We start from the raw sequence: 18018 nt of genomic DNA on the forward strand, positions 1-18018 counted from the left end.
CCCCCCCCACCCCCCCCAACGCACCCCCGCCGGCTGTAATTAGCAACAATGAAAATTACACAGGCTAATTAGCAGCTCCCTGGCTCAGAAACAATGAGAGTTGTTGCCGGGAGAGTGAAGAAACGACACGGCAGCAGTTAATTAATTCAGAGTTCATCTTTTTTCATTATTTTGCTTGATAAAAATCTTACATCACCGAACGGTCTCGCTGTTCGGGGTGCTGATTTGATGTCTGGGGATGTGGGGGCGAGGGGAAGAGGGTACAGTGGTGGGGGGGTCAGGGAGAGGGGGTTAAGAGCCCTGTGGTGATTGGTCCCCTATGGACCAGTGGGCCTCAGGCATCTGCTAACAGCAGCCTGTCTTCTGTGTTGTTTCCTCTTTCAGCTGAACCCAACTGCTCCATTCAGCAATAAGCAGTGAAGGGAGCTACTGATAATTGTTTGGTGCACATTGGCTCAAGATCTCCTCAGGTGAATAAAACCAAGCCACCCTTTGCGAGAAGGTAAACATTTAAAAGTGTTCATGTTATCTTCAGTAAACATTTAAACGTTTAAATTCGGAATTCAGTTTATGGATAAAATGTTTTCAATATATCTCTTATTTGATGCATCTCTTTCCAAGTGAAACACAATTTTATCCACATAAATACTAAATACATAACTTTCACAAACCCGTAGCTATGATCAGAGAATGTTATGCAACAGCCGAGACATTCTTCATACAGATTGGTCCTTTATGTATTGTTAAATTGAGTTAGGCTTTACAAAACCCGAGAGCTGTTATGGGTTACCTGAGAGACACTTTATATCTGTACAGCTCATCTGTCAGGTCAGGTGAAGGAGGAAGCTAATTCCACCATGAACAAGAGACAAGAGACAGCAGATTCAACATGCACAGTGGAATATACAAAAGATCTCAGATCAAACCGTTAGTATTAGTGTGGTTTATTAGATGGACCTATTCAGAGAGACTTACTGTACAATGAATACTTACAATACAATGTCAAACAAAATTTGGAATCATAATGCATCTGAATGCATCAAACATGTTAAAATAGATCTAAGAAATTTAATTGCAAAAAATGAAAATATTAAAAATGAAACCAGGATCAACCTCTAAAGGGAAAAAAGGGATTCAAGAGAATGAGAAATTCGGATATAATTTTTGAAATGGTTCTGTCTTTAGGGAAATTAATAAAAGACTTTGAAGTCCTCTTGTTGACAGGCAGTCCACTCCACCAAAAAGGAGCTAGGAAATTAAAAAATACAGTTTAGCATTGGAAAGAAAAGGAGATGGAGGACTGATCACATCAGAAGATGATACTCTGACAGGATGAGGGGGGTTGTATGCAGAAATAATAAAACACTATTACACACTTTTGCCTTTGTGGCAAGATAATTTACTTCTGGATTTGAATTGAGCCTAATTCAGTCAGTCTCAGCTGCAGTCTGCATCTGAGCAATGAGCAATGCTCAAGATCTGTGTTTCACCTAGGGTAGGATGCTCAAACCCAGTCTGGGTTCATTTGAGTTCTGAGTGTGAATCAAAGTGAATCTCATAGATCACAGTAACAAGTCTGGTTTCATTTGAGTACTGAGAATGAATCGGACAGAATCTTGTAGATTGCATTGACTGGGAGGATTATGTTCATCATTCCATTTCCTTTGAGTGCATTTTGACAGTGCTCAACTTTCCCTGGTGAGCCTTACAAAATCCATACCTGCTGTTGTGGAAGAACTACTGGGACCCACAATGCGGAATGCTTCAGAAATCAGCTTGAAGGTTCCAGGACTGTGTGCCTCTGACTACCAACATTCAACTCAATCATTGTAACCTTGATTATAAATGGAACAGCAAGCATTGGTGACTATCAAAAGCACAGAAAGCAAGGGAGATTGATGTGCATTTACATTCAACCACACAGATCCCAAGTACACATTTGGTGATGTAGGAGGTCCGCTGCCCTAGCATTTGCCCAGGAGTTTCAGAGCGTTACTGTCCACTCCTCCTCAGGAAAAAGACCTGGTCCAATCCCACTGCTGAGGAGAGGTGCTGTGCAGCTGATCAGATGGTTACTTCTTTGTCTTCTTCTTCTTCATCTTTTTCTTCTTCGTCTTCCCCTTCCCTTCCTTGCCTCTCGGTTTACCCTTTCCTCCTTTCTCCCTGCCTTTGCCCGGCTCGCCCTCCTCCTCGCTGGTCTTGGCAGCCCGTGCCCTCTTCTTGCCCATTGGGGTCTTGCTGTACCAGGCCTGTGAACACAGCAAGCATCACCATGGCCTGGCATGAAGGACAGTCTGTATGGCTCCAGAATGCACCAACCTACACTCCACTTCCTCCCTAACTGCTCAGTTCAGTCAGATCCTACCAGTGCTAATATTGCTCACAGTAAGAACTGGAACTAGAAAAGGTGGATCTACTCACAGAGGAGACTGTCAGAGTGGAGGATATTTACATGTACATTTACATTACCTCTTTTTACAGACAGCATCTTACAGTGTGAGAGTACAAAGTGCATCTATATAAGTGGCATGAAAGTTTTTGCAAATAGGACACTACTGACCACATTCAAACATGTATCAGTGACATACACATTACTGAGACCAGAAATGTGTGTACCTGGTTAAAGCGCAACTTTATACATCTGACAGTAGACTACACATTTTAATGGCCAGAACACTACACAGAACTCTTGAAGTCATGCCTCTGGTCAAAGTCATTGTGCATTGGAACAGTTTGCCCCACTCTGACCCCAGCAGTCTTCATTTGAGCCCTGTATGCTGCCACCATGGGAGTGCAGGTGTCATTGGTTGGCCAGGTCACAAGCAGAGCTTAGCCTCAGTGAAGTCAGCCTGCTGGCCAAAGCTAAGTGGCACCACAGGATCTGTGTACTGTGAATGCCATTTGTCACCAGGAGTGTCAGCCCCTCATAATGTAGTCTATTTAGGAGCCAGCAGTAGATCATGTCAGTACAAACACACGAACACTCACTCACGTACGCTGGCTCATGCACACACATGCATGGCCATGCAAACATACAAATATGCAACATACTAATGCTGGATGTTAACACTCACACACACACAAACTACACACACATCACACACACACACACACACACACACACACACACAAACACACACACACACACACACGTATGCACACATAGGAACACACACTAGTCTCTCACACACACACACACACACACACACACACACACACACACACGCACACGCACACGCACACAGACAATTATACAGACCTATACAGACATCAGACCTGTTGATAGACCTACTTACAGACAAAAACTTTCACAAATACACATACACTGATAAGCATCCTCATATCTGCACACACACGCGCACACACATATGCACGCAGTCACACTTGAATACACACACACGCGCACACACACACACACACACACACACACACAATGCTCTTATGCAGCATTCATTCCAGCAGACATTCAGGCATGCTGCAACAAAGTCGCTCCAGCTGATCCATCTCTGATCTGGAGGTGAAGTGCTCCCCCATGTGGCCAGATCTGTGCAAAGCTTCTCATCTATTCTCTCTCCTATCCTGTCTCAGTCACAATTACAGGACTGCCAATCCCAGCTTTTTGTGCACATTTTGTGCTAATACAGGTATGTAGGGTCGTGTCTCAGGTTGTCCCTGCTCTCTAAAGAACATGGACCATAATAAATGAATGGAATCTGCCTGGGATAAGGGCATCAAGCAGGGCTGTGCTCGCCGTCCCTGCACCAGCGTGGCGTGGTGATGAGGCTCACCTTGAAGGCCTCCTCCTCCTCCTTGTAGACGGGGTCCTGGCGGGCGAGGGCGGGGATGAACTCCAGGGCGCTCAGGGGCCTGCGTCTCTGCTGGCCCACGCGCCTCTGGCTCAGCACCGCCCGCACCGCCTGCAGGATGTGACCCTGCGTGTAGCCGTCCGTCACTTTGGCCAGGGAGCTCAGGTCCAGGGCTGCCGTCAGTTTCCCTCCGTGCTCCTGCAAGAGGTGTTTCCACAGGGCTGTGGGCAGACGGACGAGACGCGGCGCAGTCACAACACAGGCCAGGCACAGTCACAACACAGGCCAGGCACAGTCACAACACAGGCCAGGCATAGTCATAACACAGGCCAGGCAAAGTCACAACACAGGCCAGGCACAGTCACAACACAGGCCAGGCACAGTCATAACATGGGCCGGGCACAGTCACAACACAGGCTGAACACAGTTACAACACAGGCTGGACACAGTCACAACACAGGCTGGACACAGGCTAGCACCAAGCAGAGCACACAATGCAGAGCGGAGGGCAGCATAGACTACGGCCCTCACTGCTGAGTTACTGAGGTGGGGGGTGTTATAAACACACAGAGGGAGAGACAGGGTGGATGCTCAGTGTATCTTTCTCATGTCAGTCTTTTCAGATCTTTCGTTTTCACTTCATTAGATCACATGGTTTGGTGGTCATTTTTGTTTATGCGTGTAGCATATTTATAGTATAATAGAACTGTCCTGTATCACCTGAATGAAAGTAAGTCCCTTGAAAAAAAACAAGGCCACCATCAGCCAATAAAACTGCAATATTGAATGATTCCTACTGGTCAATACAGCATTGGAAATACATGCTCTTATAATGGATTTAAGTCCAGAGTAGCTACCAAGGTGGTTTGTAACCAAACCCACCATTAGCTAGAATCCAGCTGTTGGTTCAGTTTGTGGCAACAAGGACAGACCTGTGACTCACTCTGTAAGCCTCATATGATGAAAACACATTTCGAATATAATTGCTTAATAACTTCCGTGCCCTGAAATCCCCTGCTGGCACATAATTCTGGTACATACACATTTTACCAAAACTGCAACCATCATAAAAGACCTGTTCCAGACTAACTTTGGCATAGAAACTTACATTTACATTTATTCATTTGACAGACACTTTTACCCAAAGCGAATTACAAGTGAGGTAGAGGTTCAGGTTCAGGTAGAGTACAACACAAGCAAAAAACCATACGGAGTCAACAATATTAGATGCGCTGCATGACCAGGTTTCAATGGTTGGCCAGGCAAGGTATAAACTAGCAGGTAAAGCTAATTAGTGTGTTAAACCATCAGATTACTTTTTAAAAATTTTATTTTATACTTTAGTAGGAGAGCGTTTTGAGCCATGAGAAGTGAGGGGAAGTGTTTCAGGTACTCAGGTGAGAGCGGAAGAGCTGTATCTTCAGATGTTTCTTGAAGACAGAGATGGACTCAGCAGAGCAGAAAAAACTAACAGACTGTAGTTGGTGGAGGGATACACTAACTTAGCCTCTACTAGCAAAGTGATGCACTAATTTAGCCTTTATGAGTGGAGTAATGCACTAACTTAGCCTGTACAAGTGGAGGGATACACAAACTTAGACTGTACTCAGTGGAAGGATCCACTAACTTAGCCTGGAGGCATAGTCTGGTCTTGGGATCAAGATGATCTTCCTGTAGACTTTGCAGAAGGTCTTGAGGTCAGCGTCAAAGGGGCGGCGCGTGGTCCCCACGATCAGCACACGGTCCTCCGGCTTTATGGACTTCAGCAGCTTTGGGAGGTCTTTCTTTAGCCTTTTGGGTTCTAACTGTAAAGAGATAAAGAGAAATAAAAGAGCCCTTGGCCCTACCAATCACACACCATAATGCTGCCCAGAGCTGTTATTGGTTCAACGAGCCAAAGCCAAAGACTCTGGTCCCAATGCTCAGGCAGCCAATCACATTCTATTTTAGACTTACAGGGTGATGTGTTAGGGGCATTCACTTGTTCTCCACTACCTAAGTCTAACACATGAGCACAATAAATCTATCAGTGAATTCTTGAGTTCTGGTAAAGTGCCTGCAGAGATTGCTCTCTGCTGATTCAGGGCAAAGTGCTGCAAATGCATTTGGATGACATATTTTAGGGGTTTCAGTAAAACACTTAAACCAAGAGTGCACTGGATTGTGCACCTTGGGCTTTCCAGGAAATGACATTCTGGTCTTCTTATTCATATTTTTCATTACCCAGCTGTGGCCACCAGAGGGCAGAATTAGTATAGCTTTTCTTTGCATCCACAGCTGTGTTTGAATTTAGTCATCCTACTCCCAGTTTGGCAGAACAGTGGTTTTCTGGAATCTATTGAATGTACAATATGCAGAGGCACGGTGTCACAGAAACAGTGTGTGTGTGCATGTGTGCGTGTTTGAGTGTGTGTGTGAGCCTGTGTGTGTGCGTGTGTCTAATAGAGAGAGGGTCTGTTGGGGGAAGGAGGGGCTGGTAACTTGTCAGGGGGTGTACACATCATCATCACCTGTCTCTTCAGAGTAAGTGCACTCTCCCTGTGTGGGGACACCCTCTGACAGACTCTGGATTGTGTGATGTGTTGGCCTGCCTGCCGGTGTCTCCCCTGGGCTTTTAGCACGAGAAACAGATGATGCTTTCCTGCCTGGTCATGTTCTCCTGGCTTTAGTGCAATAGTGTGTTGATAAAACAGCACTCTATCATGTTCTCTCTGACAGAGGAAAAGATTTGCAGTATGAGTGCGTGAGTCTGTATGTGTATGTGTGTGTCTGTGTGTATGCGTACGCATGCGTATGTGTGTGTACCTGTCTCTGTGTGTGTGTGTGTGTGTGTGTGTGTGCATGCAAGTGTGCATTTCCAAGTGTGTGTATGCTTATTCTCATTCTGAAAATACACTCTCTCCAGTACCGCAGTTGACCTTCTTTATGCTGACTATGACACTTTAATCCATTACTATGACAGAACGCAGCACCCACCCAGGTCCTTCACTGCGATCCAGCTCCCTCAGGCTGGAGGGAATAGGCCTCACATCTTTGATGATGCCAGATTAGGGCTGCATGTGTGGAACATGTGCCGACGTTCATTAAGAAGCGCTAATGCACTCCGACAGGAGAAGCTGGGGATGAGCGCGAGGGAGCCTGAGCTCCTGAATTGAAAGCAGACTCTGTGTGAATTCCACCTCTGTTCAAGAACTACTGCAGAGCTGGCTGACAAACAGACACTGTCAATAACTGGGGGTTACAAGCCTAACATCGCGCTTTGTCCTTCCTGGAATCCCATTGGTAAGTGAATCTAAAGAAAGGGGCTTCATTTCCATAGCTAACTCTGGTTTTCCTCTGAATGGAGACAGGTTTTAGCAGAAGGTGCCCGTTGGGAAACTCTGCCCATGCCTGAAATGACTTGGAGGATGTGGTTGCTTTTGGTTGAAGCTGAGCTGAACCATCCATACTGGAAGTGAAGGTGTGTAATTTAAAAAAAATATATATTATTCCACCTCTTAACTTCTGGTGTGAGGAGAGCCTTCTCACAGCAAATCCAACATAAATACAATATAAATCCTCTCTGTAGAAATTGAATAAACTATGATTAAACATATATTTAGTTCTCTTTGTCAGAGGTCTTTATTCTTCATTCGCTAGGTCAGTACCACAGTAAATGGGCAGACGTGACTGTAACAAACTTACCGAAGTGGATCAGCACACTATAATCCCCATCTTAATACATTGTTACCCATTAAGTAATCAGATCATTCATTTTATGAATCAAGCTTTTAAGAACCATTAAAACATTTACAGCCATGACTGACTAACTCTGATGGATTACCATTTGCCATGAGACAAACAAGTCTAGTACAGTCACGCGCCACTTAACATCTATTCGGACAATGTCCGTTTGCATATGTGTCCGTAGTCCCATAAGGTTATAATAAAGTTTAAAAACGTAACCGGACGTAGTAAAGGCAACGCTTCCCGCACGCAACACGTGTATCTCAGTACTATACCATACACTATATATAGTATGGTGTTCGCACAACATCCAAATCACATAACGTCCTATTTTACAGAACGTATTGTGGACGTTCAGCAGCGTTTGGCTGTACTGTTGTTAATGCAGCACACAATACAGATTTGTTTACTTGATAAAAGCCCTTCTAATATCCTGCAGACTTTACTATGAAAAACAAACATGGATTAATCAATCAACCGATCAATCCATTAAGTTAATTAATAAATCAACTGCACATGGAGATGCATGCAGGTACACGTTTCTGGTACTAAGGTCACAGGTCAAAAGGGCAGCTGTTCTTGCCCCAGGGGCAAAGCGCTGAGGTTTGGCTGCATTACCATTTGATGGGCGTCCCGTTGTCAGCTTTTGTGGTTTTTAAACACCAGCATTATGGTAATTCCTGTGTAAACTCAGCGCACTCAAAATTGCTAATCGCCCATAAACACATATAACTGCAGAGGGGTTCAGCCAAGAGCTCAGTGCAGAGTGAATGTGGCCCAGAGAGAGAGAGAGAGAGAAAGAGAGAGAGAGAGAGAGAGAGAGAGAGAGAAAGAGAGAGGCAATGACAGCAGACACCCTCTCTGGAATGAATGCTGGTCATTCATCCAACCCGCAGTAGCCATAGCTCAGGATGACAGCCGATGCAGCTCACTGGAGCGTTACCGTACCGGCATTTAGGTGGCAAAAAAAGGAAACTGCACGGGATACTGTAACTTCGAAAGAGAGATAATACAAACAATTCACTTCAATTATGGGCAGATGTACTTCAAACAATTAAATTGCCATTAAAAACACTAAAAACATTCTAAACCGAGAATGTATTTGAGAGTCAACAGCCAATTTAGAAGGACTTTGCAAACCACAGAAGAAAAAAATTAAGATGACACTGAAGAACAAGAAATAGCTTTTGTTCCTATTAACCACTTCTGTCCAGATTAAGGTGTCTGATGTAATTACAGCACAGCTGTAAAGAATACCTTCATCAGTCTGATAATGCTGTTGTCTGCATTAGCCTGGGTGGGAACATTTCAAGATTTCTTCCTGTGTGTGCCTGAAGAACAAACCTTACAAAAACTTGTTACACAATTCAGAAATACCAGCCTTCTCACAGATGTTCAGCTGAACTTCCACCATCTCTGGGCCTGATTTTAAACACAGTGAGACAGATGCAAAATCTATTTTTACCACTTTTACTGTCTAAGAAGGAATGAATGATGCCCACACTCAGATGTCAAAATGTATTTCATGAAGACCACATTCACAACATACCAACAATATGAAACCACACCCTTTGCCATTACCATGGAACTGGGCAATAACTTTTTCTATTGATCCAACACTTTAATGTACCAAAGAGGGGGTCTATTGCACTGCTTTGCTGTGTCTCTTGAGTCACTCTGTTGCAGCCTTAATGGCCATTAAAGAAAAACACAAAACACATCAAGGTTTTCACCCTTGGAAACAGATCACGTATATGCTATTACCCAGTCATTTTTCTTTTTTCTTCGCATAAAATATAGAATTGCTTGTGATTGGAAAATGAGGTATCTATGCCACTCAGAGGTGATACAACTTACCAACAGCAATTCAGCAAATGTCTTATCATGGCCTGTCAATCATTCAGGGGAATGTTGTTCTGTGACCTGATTGGTCACACCCTTGTCACACTTTAGTTTCAGTTTAAAGCCAATTGCATGCTCTGCGTCACACAGAGGGTGTTGTGTTCTACTTTTTTGAGGTAGACGGTGGCATTTTTGCAACATCCCCACCCATGCACGTCATCAATGCACAGCAAGCAGCTGAGTCTGCCCATGTGTGTTCTGATTGGGAAGTGTATGCTCTACCTCTGAGTGCTTGTCTACTTTCTACTGTAGCTGTATCATATTAATTAGTTGAACTACTGCTCAAGGTGTATCTTGGCAGTATTTCTGTGGGATATCAATGTTGAAATCAATGTGAAATGGAGCATGCAGTCAAGCCTAATTTTTCACAGCACAGTCTAAACCCTTCATGAAAAGTTGCTGGGACATATTATGTCTACTGTCATCTCGGTTATTCAAAAGCTTCAATGTGCTTTCTGTCATTGTTCAGCTTTGGAATTTGGAAAAAAAAATAAAATGGTAGAATTATTCCCTCACAGATGAACAACGTAAAAGCAAAGCTGTGATGGTGTGTGTGGGTTCTGAGCCTCTGTCAGTTCATAGAAGTGTCCACTGGGTGGCGCTGTTGAGGTATTGCATGGTAAAGGTAGACCCACCTCCTTTTCCTGCTTGGGGACTTTCTTATAGAAGGTTTTCTCTGCGTCGCCGATCCAGATGACTGAGGGCTGGAGCAGACGAGCCACCTACCAGATAAATACAGACCTCAATGAACCACTGCATAAACTGGTCAAAAGGGAACCAACAGACCTCACATGGACCATATGACTAAACCCTGACCCAAACAGGAATGACAGATCTCATTATATAACAAGGAAACCTGGCCCAAAAGAGAACAACATACCTCACTACATGAGTGTACAACCCTGTCCAAGCACGTACAATGGACTCCAGTACACGCACTAATTTAATCAAGAGACACCTCATATAACCTCAAAATATTTCAAAAAGACATGGACTGCATGCAGTTTTTGTCTCAGCATTTGGATTAGGCAAATGTTCACGCACTTAGTGCCTGTCTTTTTGATCAGGTGGACATGAATTTGCTGTGGTGTCACTGTAACAAACCAGGAAGCCAACTCAGCAAGCTGCAGACATGTGGTTTGGTTTCTTAGCTCCATCCTACAGAGAAGGACAGAGCATTGTTTCAGTCCAAACACGTGTCCTTCAAAGCCATATGTAAGCCTTCTGTCCATATTCATGCTTACAGTATGTCTGCTGTAGAGAAGGAAAGACCTAACAGCTCTTGACTGCACTCCCCCCAAGCCCTAACCCCACCCCGCAAAAAAGAGGAATGCAGAGACTCAGGGAGACCTCCACCATGCTGGATCCACCTGCAGGCTCGCCTTTGATGCCACTCTGTTGCTGTTTACAGTTCCATTTTGCCAGCCCACATTTCGTGAGGCAGAGCAACCACAGGCCTTTATTGGAGCTACTCACATGATGTATATAGCGCTCCCCCACAACATCTGCAGCCAATGTGAACTCCATCAACAGATGCAGGCTCAGCTCCTCAAAAATGTGGAGCCGTGCAATATGGACCGGTGGCAGAGTCAGATTCTCTCTGATAATGTCACACGTGAGAAGAGATGCCACAGGAGAATGGCAACAACAAAAAACTCTAACATCAAAGGCTGTTCTGGTGAGCTAGACACCCACTGCACCACAAATTGCAGGCAATCGTCTTCTCAGCCTGTCTTCTGTGTAAACACTAACTTTTCATTTTTTTGTGTTCACTCGTAAAGTCCATTAATGTGGGTTACGGCTCATTTACGGCTACTGCAATGCTGGTGGAATGTTCCCCTTCCAGAGCTGGGCTGAGAGTGGAGGGGGAAGCCTCTCTTGGACTTGGAGAGGAACGGGTGGTGCCACCCCCAGCACTGCGAGTGAACCCCATCAGTTATTGGTACTGGAGGGGGAAATTGAGCTATGGGCCATTAAGGAGAGGAACCTGTCCTGAAGAGGGGTAATAGGGGGTGTGATGTCATTTAGAACGGCTGCCAGCTCACCTGGATGCTCGCTGTCTGTGAGTGGGGGGGGGGGGGGGGGGGGGTGTAAAAGTCCAATGAATGTGGTTGCTTCGTTTCTGTTTTTGCAGTGTCTCTGTTTTATGCGGCTCTGCAATGCATAGCATTGGAACAGTGTTTTGGTGCACAATAAGATCCATAAAAATCTGAACTGGAACCTGAAAGTAACACACTGGCACTGCTATCTCCATGAAGACTCCCCTCCTGTACAGAAAGCCGGTGTGGGACCAGCATTAAACTTCTGGGTGTTATTTCAAAATTTTATCACCAAATGAGGGTTCTGATGGATCCCTCTTAATGAAGACAGTCCCCTCCTTGCAATCTTCATCAATCTCTTCGGCTATTATGACTTTGATGGATTACTGTTTGACCTGCAAGCGACTCCAGACCATTCTCTGTCCCACCGGATGGATGTGATACACCTGGTAGGATGTGATAAGGCTTAGTGCCATGCAGACAACATATTAACTGTCAGTGTGACACAGAGGGAACATGACAGAAGGCAAAACTGTGTTCTGGAGAGGTTCTGTTCCAGAGGTACTGTGAATGACAGTGAGTGACGAGTACGGGCTTGCAAAGGACAGAGCGGATGTTTGTGAGACACAGGATCACCACAGAAGGACTCATGCCAAACCCAAGCAGGGCCTGAGCTGTGCTGCTGATGCCAGGGCCGGCGTGAAATGCAGACATTCAAATAGTCGTGGCAATGACAAATTATTGGGGGTACGTTTTGCCCAGCTTGGCACTGCACCCACTATCCTGGAAAGACCCTGTTGGAGCAGAATGAGTGGAGCTGGAGAGCTGAGTCTCTGTGCAGCTGAAGGCAGACAGCCCCCCTCACACTCAGCCTCAGTCATGATCACCACCACTCCATAATAGTACAGTGACTAAACCTGATTCCAGTTATGCCTGCTGAAATAGGTGGGTACCAGCTTGCTGCGAACCCAGCGATCCCATAGCTCTCACCTGGTCTCAAGCTACGGGAGTGGTAACTGCCTGGCTTCATTGCAAGAAGCATGACTAAGGCAGAAAAACACTTCTGCACCATTTGAAACACAGGCGCAGGCATCAAACTTGGCATGTAAATGGCTTTCATACTTGTGCTCGAAGTCCAGACTGGAGACAGACCACAAGCCATTGCTGTCAGAACCCCTCAGCGGGCTTCCTTCCTCCTTCCTGACGTTTTGACTGAAAGCTGAAGTTCACATACGAAACAGTTCATGCTGGAAGAAAAAGGCTATAATCTGCAGCAGACACGGTCTCTAAAGCATCAGTGCAATACAGCCCCATATCGGGAGACAGCTGGAGGCAGATGCACAGGTATGTGCTGATGCAACCGGGACCAGCCTTCGAGCTAAAAAGATGAGACTACAACTGATCTCTGAAGAGTGGATAATGGAGCCAGTGTGTGAAAAAGCCATGCAAGACTGCGAAGCCAAGAGGCTGTAAAAATCTCCCTACGGGCAGGCCTGTTTCTGGCCTAGAGAGGGAATGTAACTGGAGCTCTTCCACTGAAAGGCCAAAGAACTTTTGTCCCCATTTCACAGAAGAAGATGATGCTTTAACATTCTTCTCAAAGGTCACTGAAGCATTGGGAAATGCAGTCCCAGGGCCCACAATGGAGAACTCTGCCATGACAATGCAAATCAGGTTCCAAATTACGGGACAAAATTGAGGAGACTTTGATTGACTGGATTATGTAGACTGGAAGCGTAAGGGACTCTGAAAATGGATTCAGAGCAGGGCTGGGGGGAGAGAGCGAGAGAGAGGGAAAAGGAGAGGGAGAGAGAGAATACATTACACAATGTGTGCTGAAAACAGAAAATTGCATTTTGGAAACCACATTAGTTGCTAACAGAAAATGACATAGTTGGAATAAAAGGCTGGAAAACAAAGGAACTGGAACACAGCATGCTCATGACTTAACAGGGGAGATGTCATGGAAGGGGCGCATTCCAGGCACGTGATGTAATGGGGAAAGGTCACTGGTTAGGCTGGATGTTAGCCATTTTGACAACAGAGCTGTAAAAGTTCAACAAACATGACTGCATCTTTAAGCCTGCCTCTGTTCTGAACCACCCAGTTGAACGATGGATGTGACCACAAGTCTTCAGCATTGCCCTGCCCATATTGACCCTTTTCAAGAGGCCTTGGACTGAAAATCACATGCACACAGACATGCAGTTCACCATCATGTCCCATGCATGCCTGCACCTTACAAATACCAACTCCCAAACCCCCCCACCCCCACCCCAGGACTTAGATGTAGCGAGCAGGGGCAGGACGTCCTTAATGGGGCCCAGCGCTTCCCAGACTGCATTAGCGGTGAGGTGGTGAAAGGTCTGCCTCCCAACGATGCCGTAAACAGCCAGGGAGGGGTCCCCATGTGTTTGCGTTTGGAGCCAGCTGCAAGACCAAGGTGTCTAAGCTAAATAGAGCCTTTGTCCCTTTTCGTTGAGGTGACGCAGTGCGGAACGCTGTGCTAGAATCCTGACAAATCACCCCAAAGATGGAGCAGGTATCCAATTTCCGCAAGCGTGCTGATTTATGAACAGGAAGGAGCAGGCGCTCATAAGAACTCTGATGAAATGCACAAAATGGCAGCTTGACCTTGTAGCACTCAGGAGGAAAGAAAACTGTGAAAGGTGAGAGCACTGGTTGCTTTCTATCAATCTCACTACTGAATTGACAAAGAAATATGTTACATGTGAGTCTAGACAAGCCCATACGCCATTTCTATACCTTTGTGCTTCATGTAACTCTCAAGCTCCTTCTTGACAGATTTTGTACAAGATCTTTTACAGATTCTTTCTTTTACAGATTTTGTACAAACTATGACCAGTGAACAGAGTAGGTGAGAGACACACCTTCATATTATCGTTGGGAATTAAACACTAGACATTCTCATGATGCACCACACCAGGAGAACTCAGAGGAAAGGCGCTGATAGGATCATCTCCAGTTTTACGTTTTACCTGAGACCCGTCCTGCCCCTTGTCTGAAGCTTTCTCATAATCTGAGACTCTGTGTATTGAAAGTGAAACAGGAGGCTAACGGTAGCATGCTCCTCTCTCACCTTGAACACTACATGCAGGAGGTACTGTAGGCCGCTCCGGCCTGGGTATTTCCCAGCCAGGTTGCCCGGGGAGAGGTTGAAGAGGTTGGCTCCAGTCTCAGTGCAGAGGGCGTGCACCAGCATCTTCTTACCCACGCCTGAAGGGCCAGCCAGCAGCATGGTCTTCACCAGAGGAGCTCTCTCGTGCACGGCCTGGGATCCTGTTCACAGCAGCAGGAGGACAGCCATAGTGAGGGACTCAGAAAGGCAGGAGGGGTCTTCATGTACCAGATAATAAAGGTCATTACAGGGTTCACCTATCTGGGGAGAACCAATCAGAATCACAGAAACAAAAATACAAATGGATTTAGTCAAACACCTGTGTCCTGGTTCAGCTTGAATATACTGTATTTTAGATGAAAAAGGCACTCCTTATTTTCTCTTTCATTTTCTCATTTTTTCTCAATATCAATCATTAAGCCAGGAGAATATCGCTGCATGTTTCAAGACTTTAATTAATTTAGCTGATGGTCTGGTCCGGCCAGTGTACATGGGAACAAGGGGGAACAATGGATTAATTAGCCTGTGGGCTGAGTGAGAGGCATTGTGTGGCCTCAGATGTTTACTGTGGTAAAAAGCCAGACTGCAGAGGGGGCAGGAAACTTGCTGATCTGAGCATGAGATAGGGACACATCCACCCCCGGACATGCGACAGGTGCAGCTTGATTGCAAAAAAGCACCCCCCCAACCCTCCCATTAGGCAGATGCCCCCCACCACTCAGTATGCAACAATGCTTCAGACAGGACTTGCACCAGGACAGCTGACCACTGTGATCACAGAGGAACTCTGAACTTTGCACTTTATACCCAAAGTGCACTGCTCCATCCAGGCCTAGAGGACCCCTCTCCAGCCTGCCGTGTTTATTGGTGTCCAAACAAATTGTCTGTTAATGTAAGGGTTAATTGCCTGCCTGTCCGCTCTGCTGTGGGGCATAAACACAAGGTCATGAGTAGACTAAAGGTTACCATTACACTGTGTGTGTTCATAAAATGGTAATCAACATTTCCATTCCTAAAGATCTTCATGCTTAGTAGCGTTTGTGTGTCTGTAAGTAATACCCCCCCCCCACCCCCTTACCCCCACCACACGCACACCAGGCAGTGAGCCACTCATGTAACCCTGCCCCCCACCGAGCTAACCCCTAGAGCTTCAAAGCAGAAGATGATGAAAGCCAACAGACTGTTCGTCCGTTTGGGATTCCGAAAAGCTCAGACGAAGCGAATTTCAGACACAGCGAGAGACTTCCTTCATCATGAGATGTTTTTGGAGAAGAAAAGGCAATTTGCTGTAACATTTTACCAAGGCAATTTTTCTGTCAGAACATGCTGTGCAGCAAGAGCAGCTGGTCAGAGCCAGCATTGGATCAGATACAAAACTCCCTACAATAAGCAGACAGCAGGGGGCAAAGTCATCTGCACAATACACTCTAATAGATTGTCCCCCTGGAACAAACTTTCAGGGAGACTCTGGATCCATTTGCATTAATGGAAGTAAGCCTTTGGTAAAATGTATTGATTAACAAAGCAATGACACAGAATTTGTTTCTAGATTACAGCATCGTCATTCAGTCTAAGCAATTCTTAATGCTGTAGCCTACATAAAGAGGCTCTTTAACAGGAGCCATTTCAGCTGTGTTTATATGGTGCTACTCTAAAGAAATAAACTTTGCAAGACAATACTTACTTCAAATAGTCAACAAATAGTTGACAAAGACAAGATTAACAGTCCTCTCTTTATATAAGAAACAAGGCAAACATTATTATGGCCCAAATTGAGACATGAAGGGGATCAAACACAATCATTTCCTGTTATTGTGTGCCGGGCCGGATATTGTTTTGGCAGAGGGAGAGGCTGCCCCCCTCCGGCCTCCCCTCTAGTGCTGAGCTGAAGCCACCTGCTCTAAATGATGCAGTGTGTCCCAAAACTTCCCCGAAATGCTTGAAACATGGCGACGTTGCAGAAAAATCGCTGAGCCAAGCCCGTGCGTTGTGGTGAGTAAGAGGCTCGCAATGTGAGATGTGCTGTGAGACACGGAGGATGCTGCACGCCCTCGAAGCGTGTGCCAGGCTAACGCCGGCCTGCTCGCTGCATGGCGCTGTCCAGATGCAGGGTGGGGTGAAGGTCAGGGGTGCGGCGGTACGTCAGAAGGGTGTGGGGGTTCCCAGACCACAGGGTGCCACATGTAGACCGTGCCAATTTAAATACGAGTCACCCATCATAATGTCACAGGTCTGCATTCCACTACACTTGGAATCACTTTACTAAGAAAAATGTAGTCTGTAGTCCAAAGTAATATTGCAAGATTCTGAACAAATGAGTACAAAAATAATCCGCTGATGGGTGCTCCAGATCAAAATGGCCGTATTTTTTATGAAAATAAGTTGTATTTGAGGTTGCCAGAATTCTGCAGAGGTTCACTGATCTTGAAAGCAAGTGGATAGGCTAAGACTGATGATACAGCACATGGGATGGAGCGCCCGTATGCTCTAAAGATCCATGAATCTGTGGTTGCAGACAGACTCCAGACACTACAGACGCATTGTGGATTTAAAGGTGATGTCTCTGCCAGCCCTGCCTGCTGCTCGCTAGAGGGGAGGGAACAGGACAGAGTCCGACAACCCATGTGTGATCAGGGCCTCTGATAGGACACGCCAGCTCTGCTCCACACTGCACACGATTTAACCTGACCTGATCAAGTACATCAACAGTCATAAAAAAGGGGAGGAACGACATCCTGCCTTCCTGCCTTCCTGCCTTCCTGCCTTCCTGCCTGATGAAAACCTTGTGCTGTGGCAAACACATCACAGTGAACATGTCAGCGCCGCTGAGGGCAGGGACGAGGGACGAGGGACAATGGACGAGGGACGAGGAGAGTATGGGGGTGCAGGGTGCGCTCCTCATATCTGTGCCTCAGTGTGGAGGAAGGGGGCACAGAGACCGGAATCACCGCAGCCCTGCCCCTTCACGCTGCTAGACACCAGGGAGCACTACAGCACAGCCAAGCACACCTGGGCACCCCCACAGAGGCCTGGCCTGCCTCCTCTCGATGATCTCTGCGGTGCTGAGAGACACGCCCCTTACTGCCCTCCCAGGCCCCTCTAAGAATCAGGGGGCGGAAGGGATTAAGATGTATTTTACAGAAGGGACCGGGGGGGGGGCCTCACTGCCCATTGCATTAGGAGGCAGTTCATGTCCCGTATCGGGTTCAGAGCACGGGCCCCGATGCCCCTGTAATCCCACTGACCTGGGGTGAAACCTGAAACACCTCGGTGACGTGCGGTGACGGACACCGGACACCAGCCCCCGCGCGGGGTGATGACGCCGTGACAGCAGCGCTCTGCGCTAGGGGAGAAAGTGATAAAAGGGACCTGTGGCCGGTCCGAAAGGGCCAGCGGGTTCAAGCAC

At 46.3% G+C, this 18018-nt stretch overlaps 1 protein-coding gene across 1 annotated transcript in view; it reads right to left on the reverse strand.

Moving 5' to 3' along the window:
• Positions 1-2072: 2072 nt before the first annotated feature.
• Positions 2073-18018, reverse strand: part of iqca1 (IQ motif containing with AAA domain 1) — a 50091-nt gene continuing 34145 nt past the window's right edge. Inside the window, exons 16-20 of the mRNA XM_036540767.1 lie at positions 14574-14773; positions 10070-10156; positions 5434-5611; positions 3789-4027; positions 2073-2249 (exon numbers count right to left, since the gene is read on the reverse strand). Coding sequence (XP_036396660.1) covers positions 2073-2249; positions 3789-4027; positions 5434-5611; positions 10070-10156; positions 14574-14773 — 881 coding nt within the window. The remainder of the gene's footprint in view (positions 2250-3788; positions 4028-5433; positions 5612-10069; positions 10157-14573; positions 14774-18018) is intronic.

Source organism: Megalops cyprinoides, chromosome 11, assembly GCF_013368585.1.
Source record: "Megalops cyprinoides isolate fMegCyp1 chromosome 11, fMegCyp1.pri, whole genome shotgun sequence".
NCBI classification, from domain to species: domain Eukaryota; kingdom Metazoa; phylum Chordata; class Actinopteri; order Elopiformes; family Megalopidae; genus Megalops; species Megalops cyprinoides.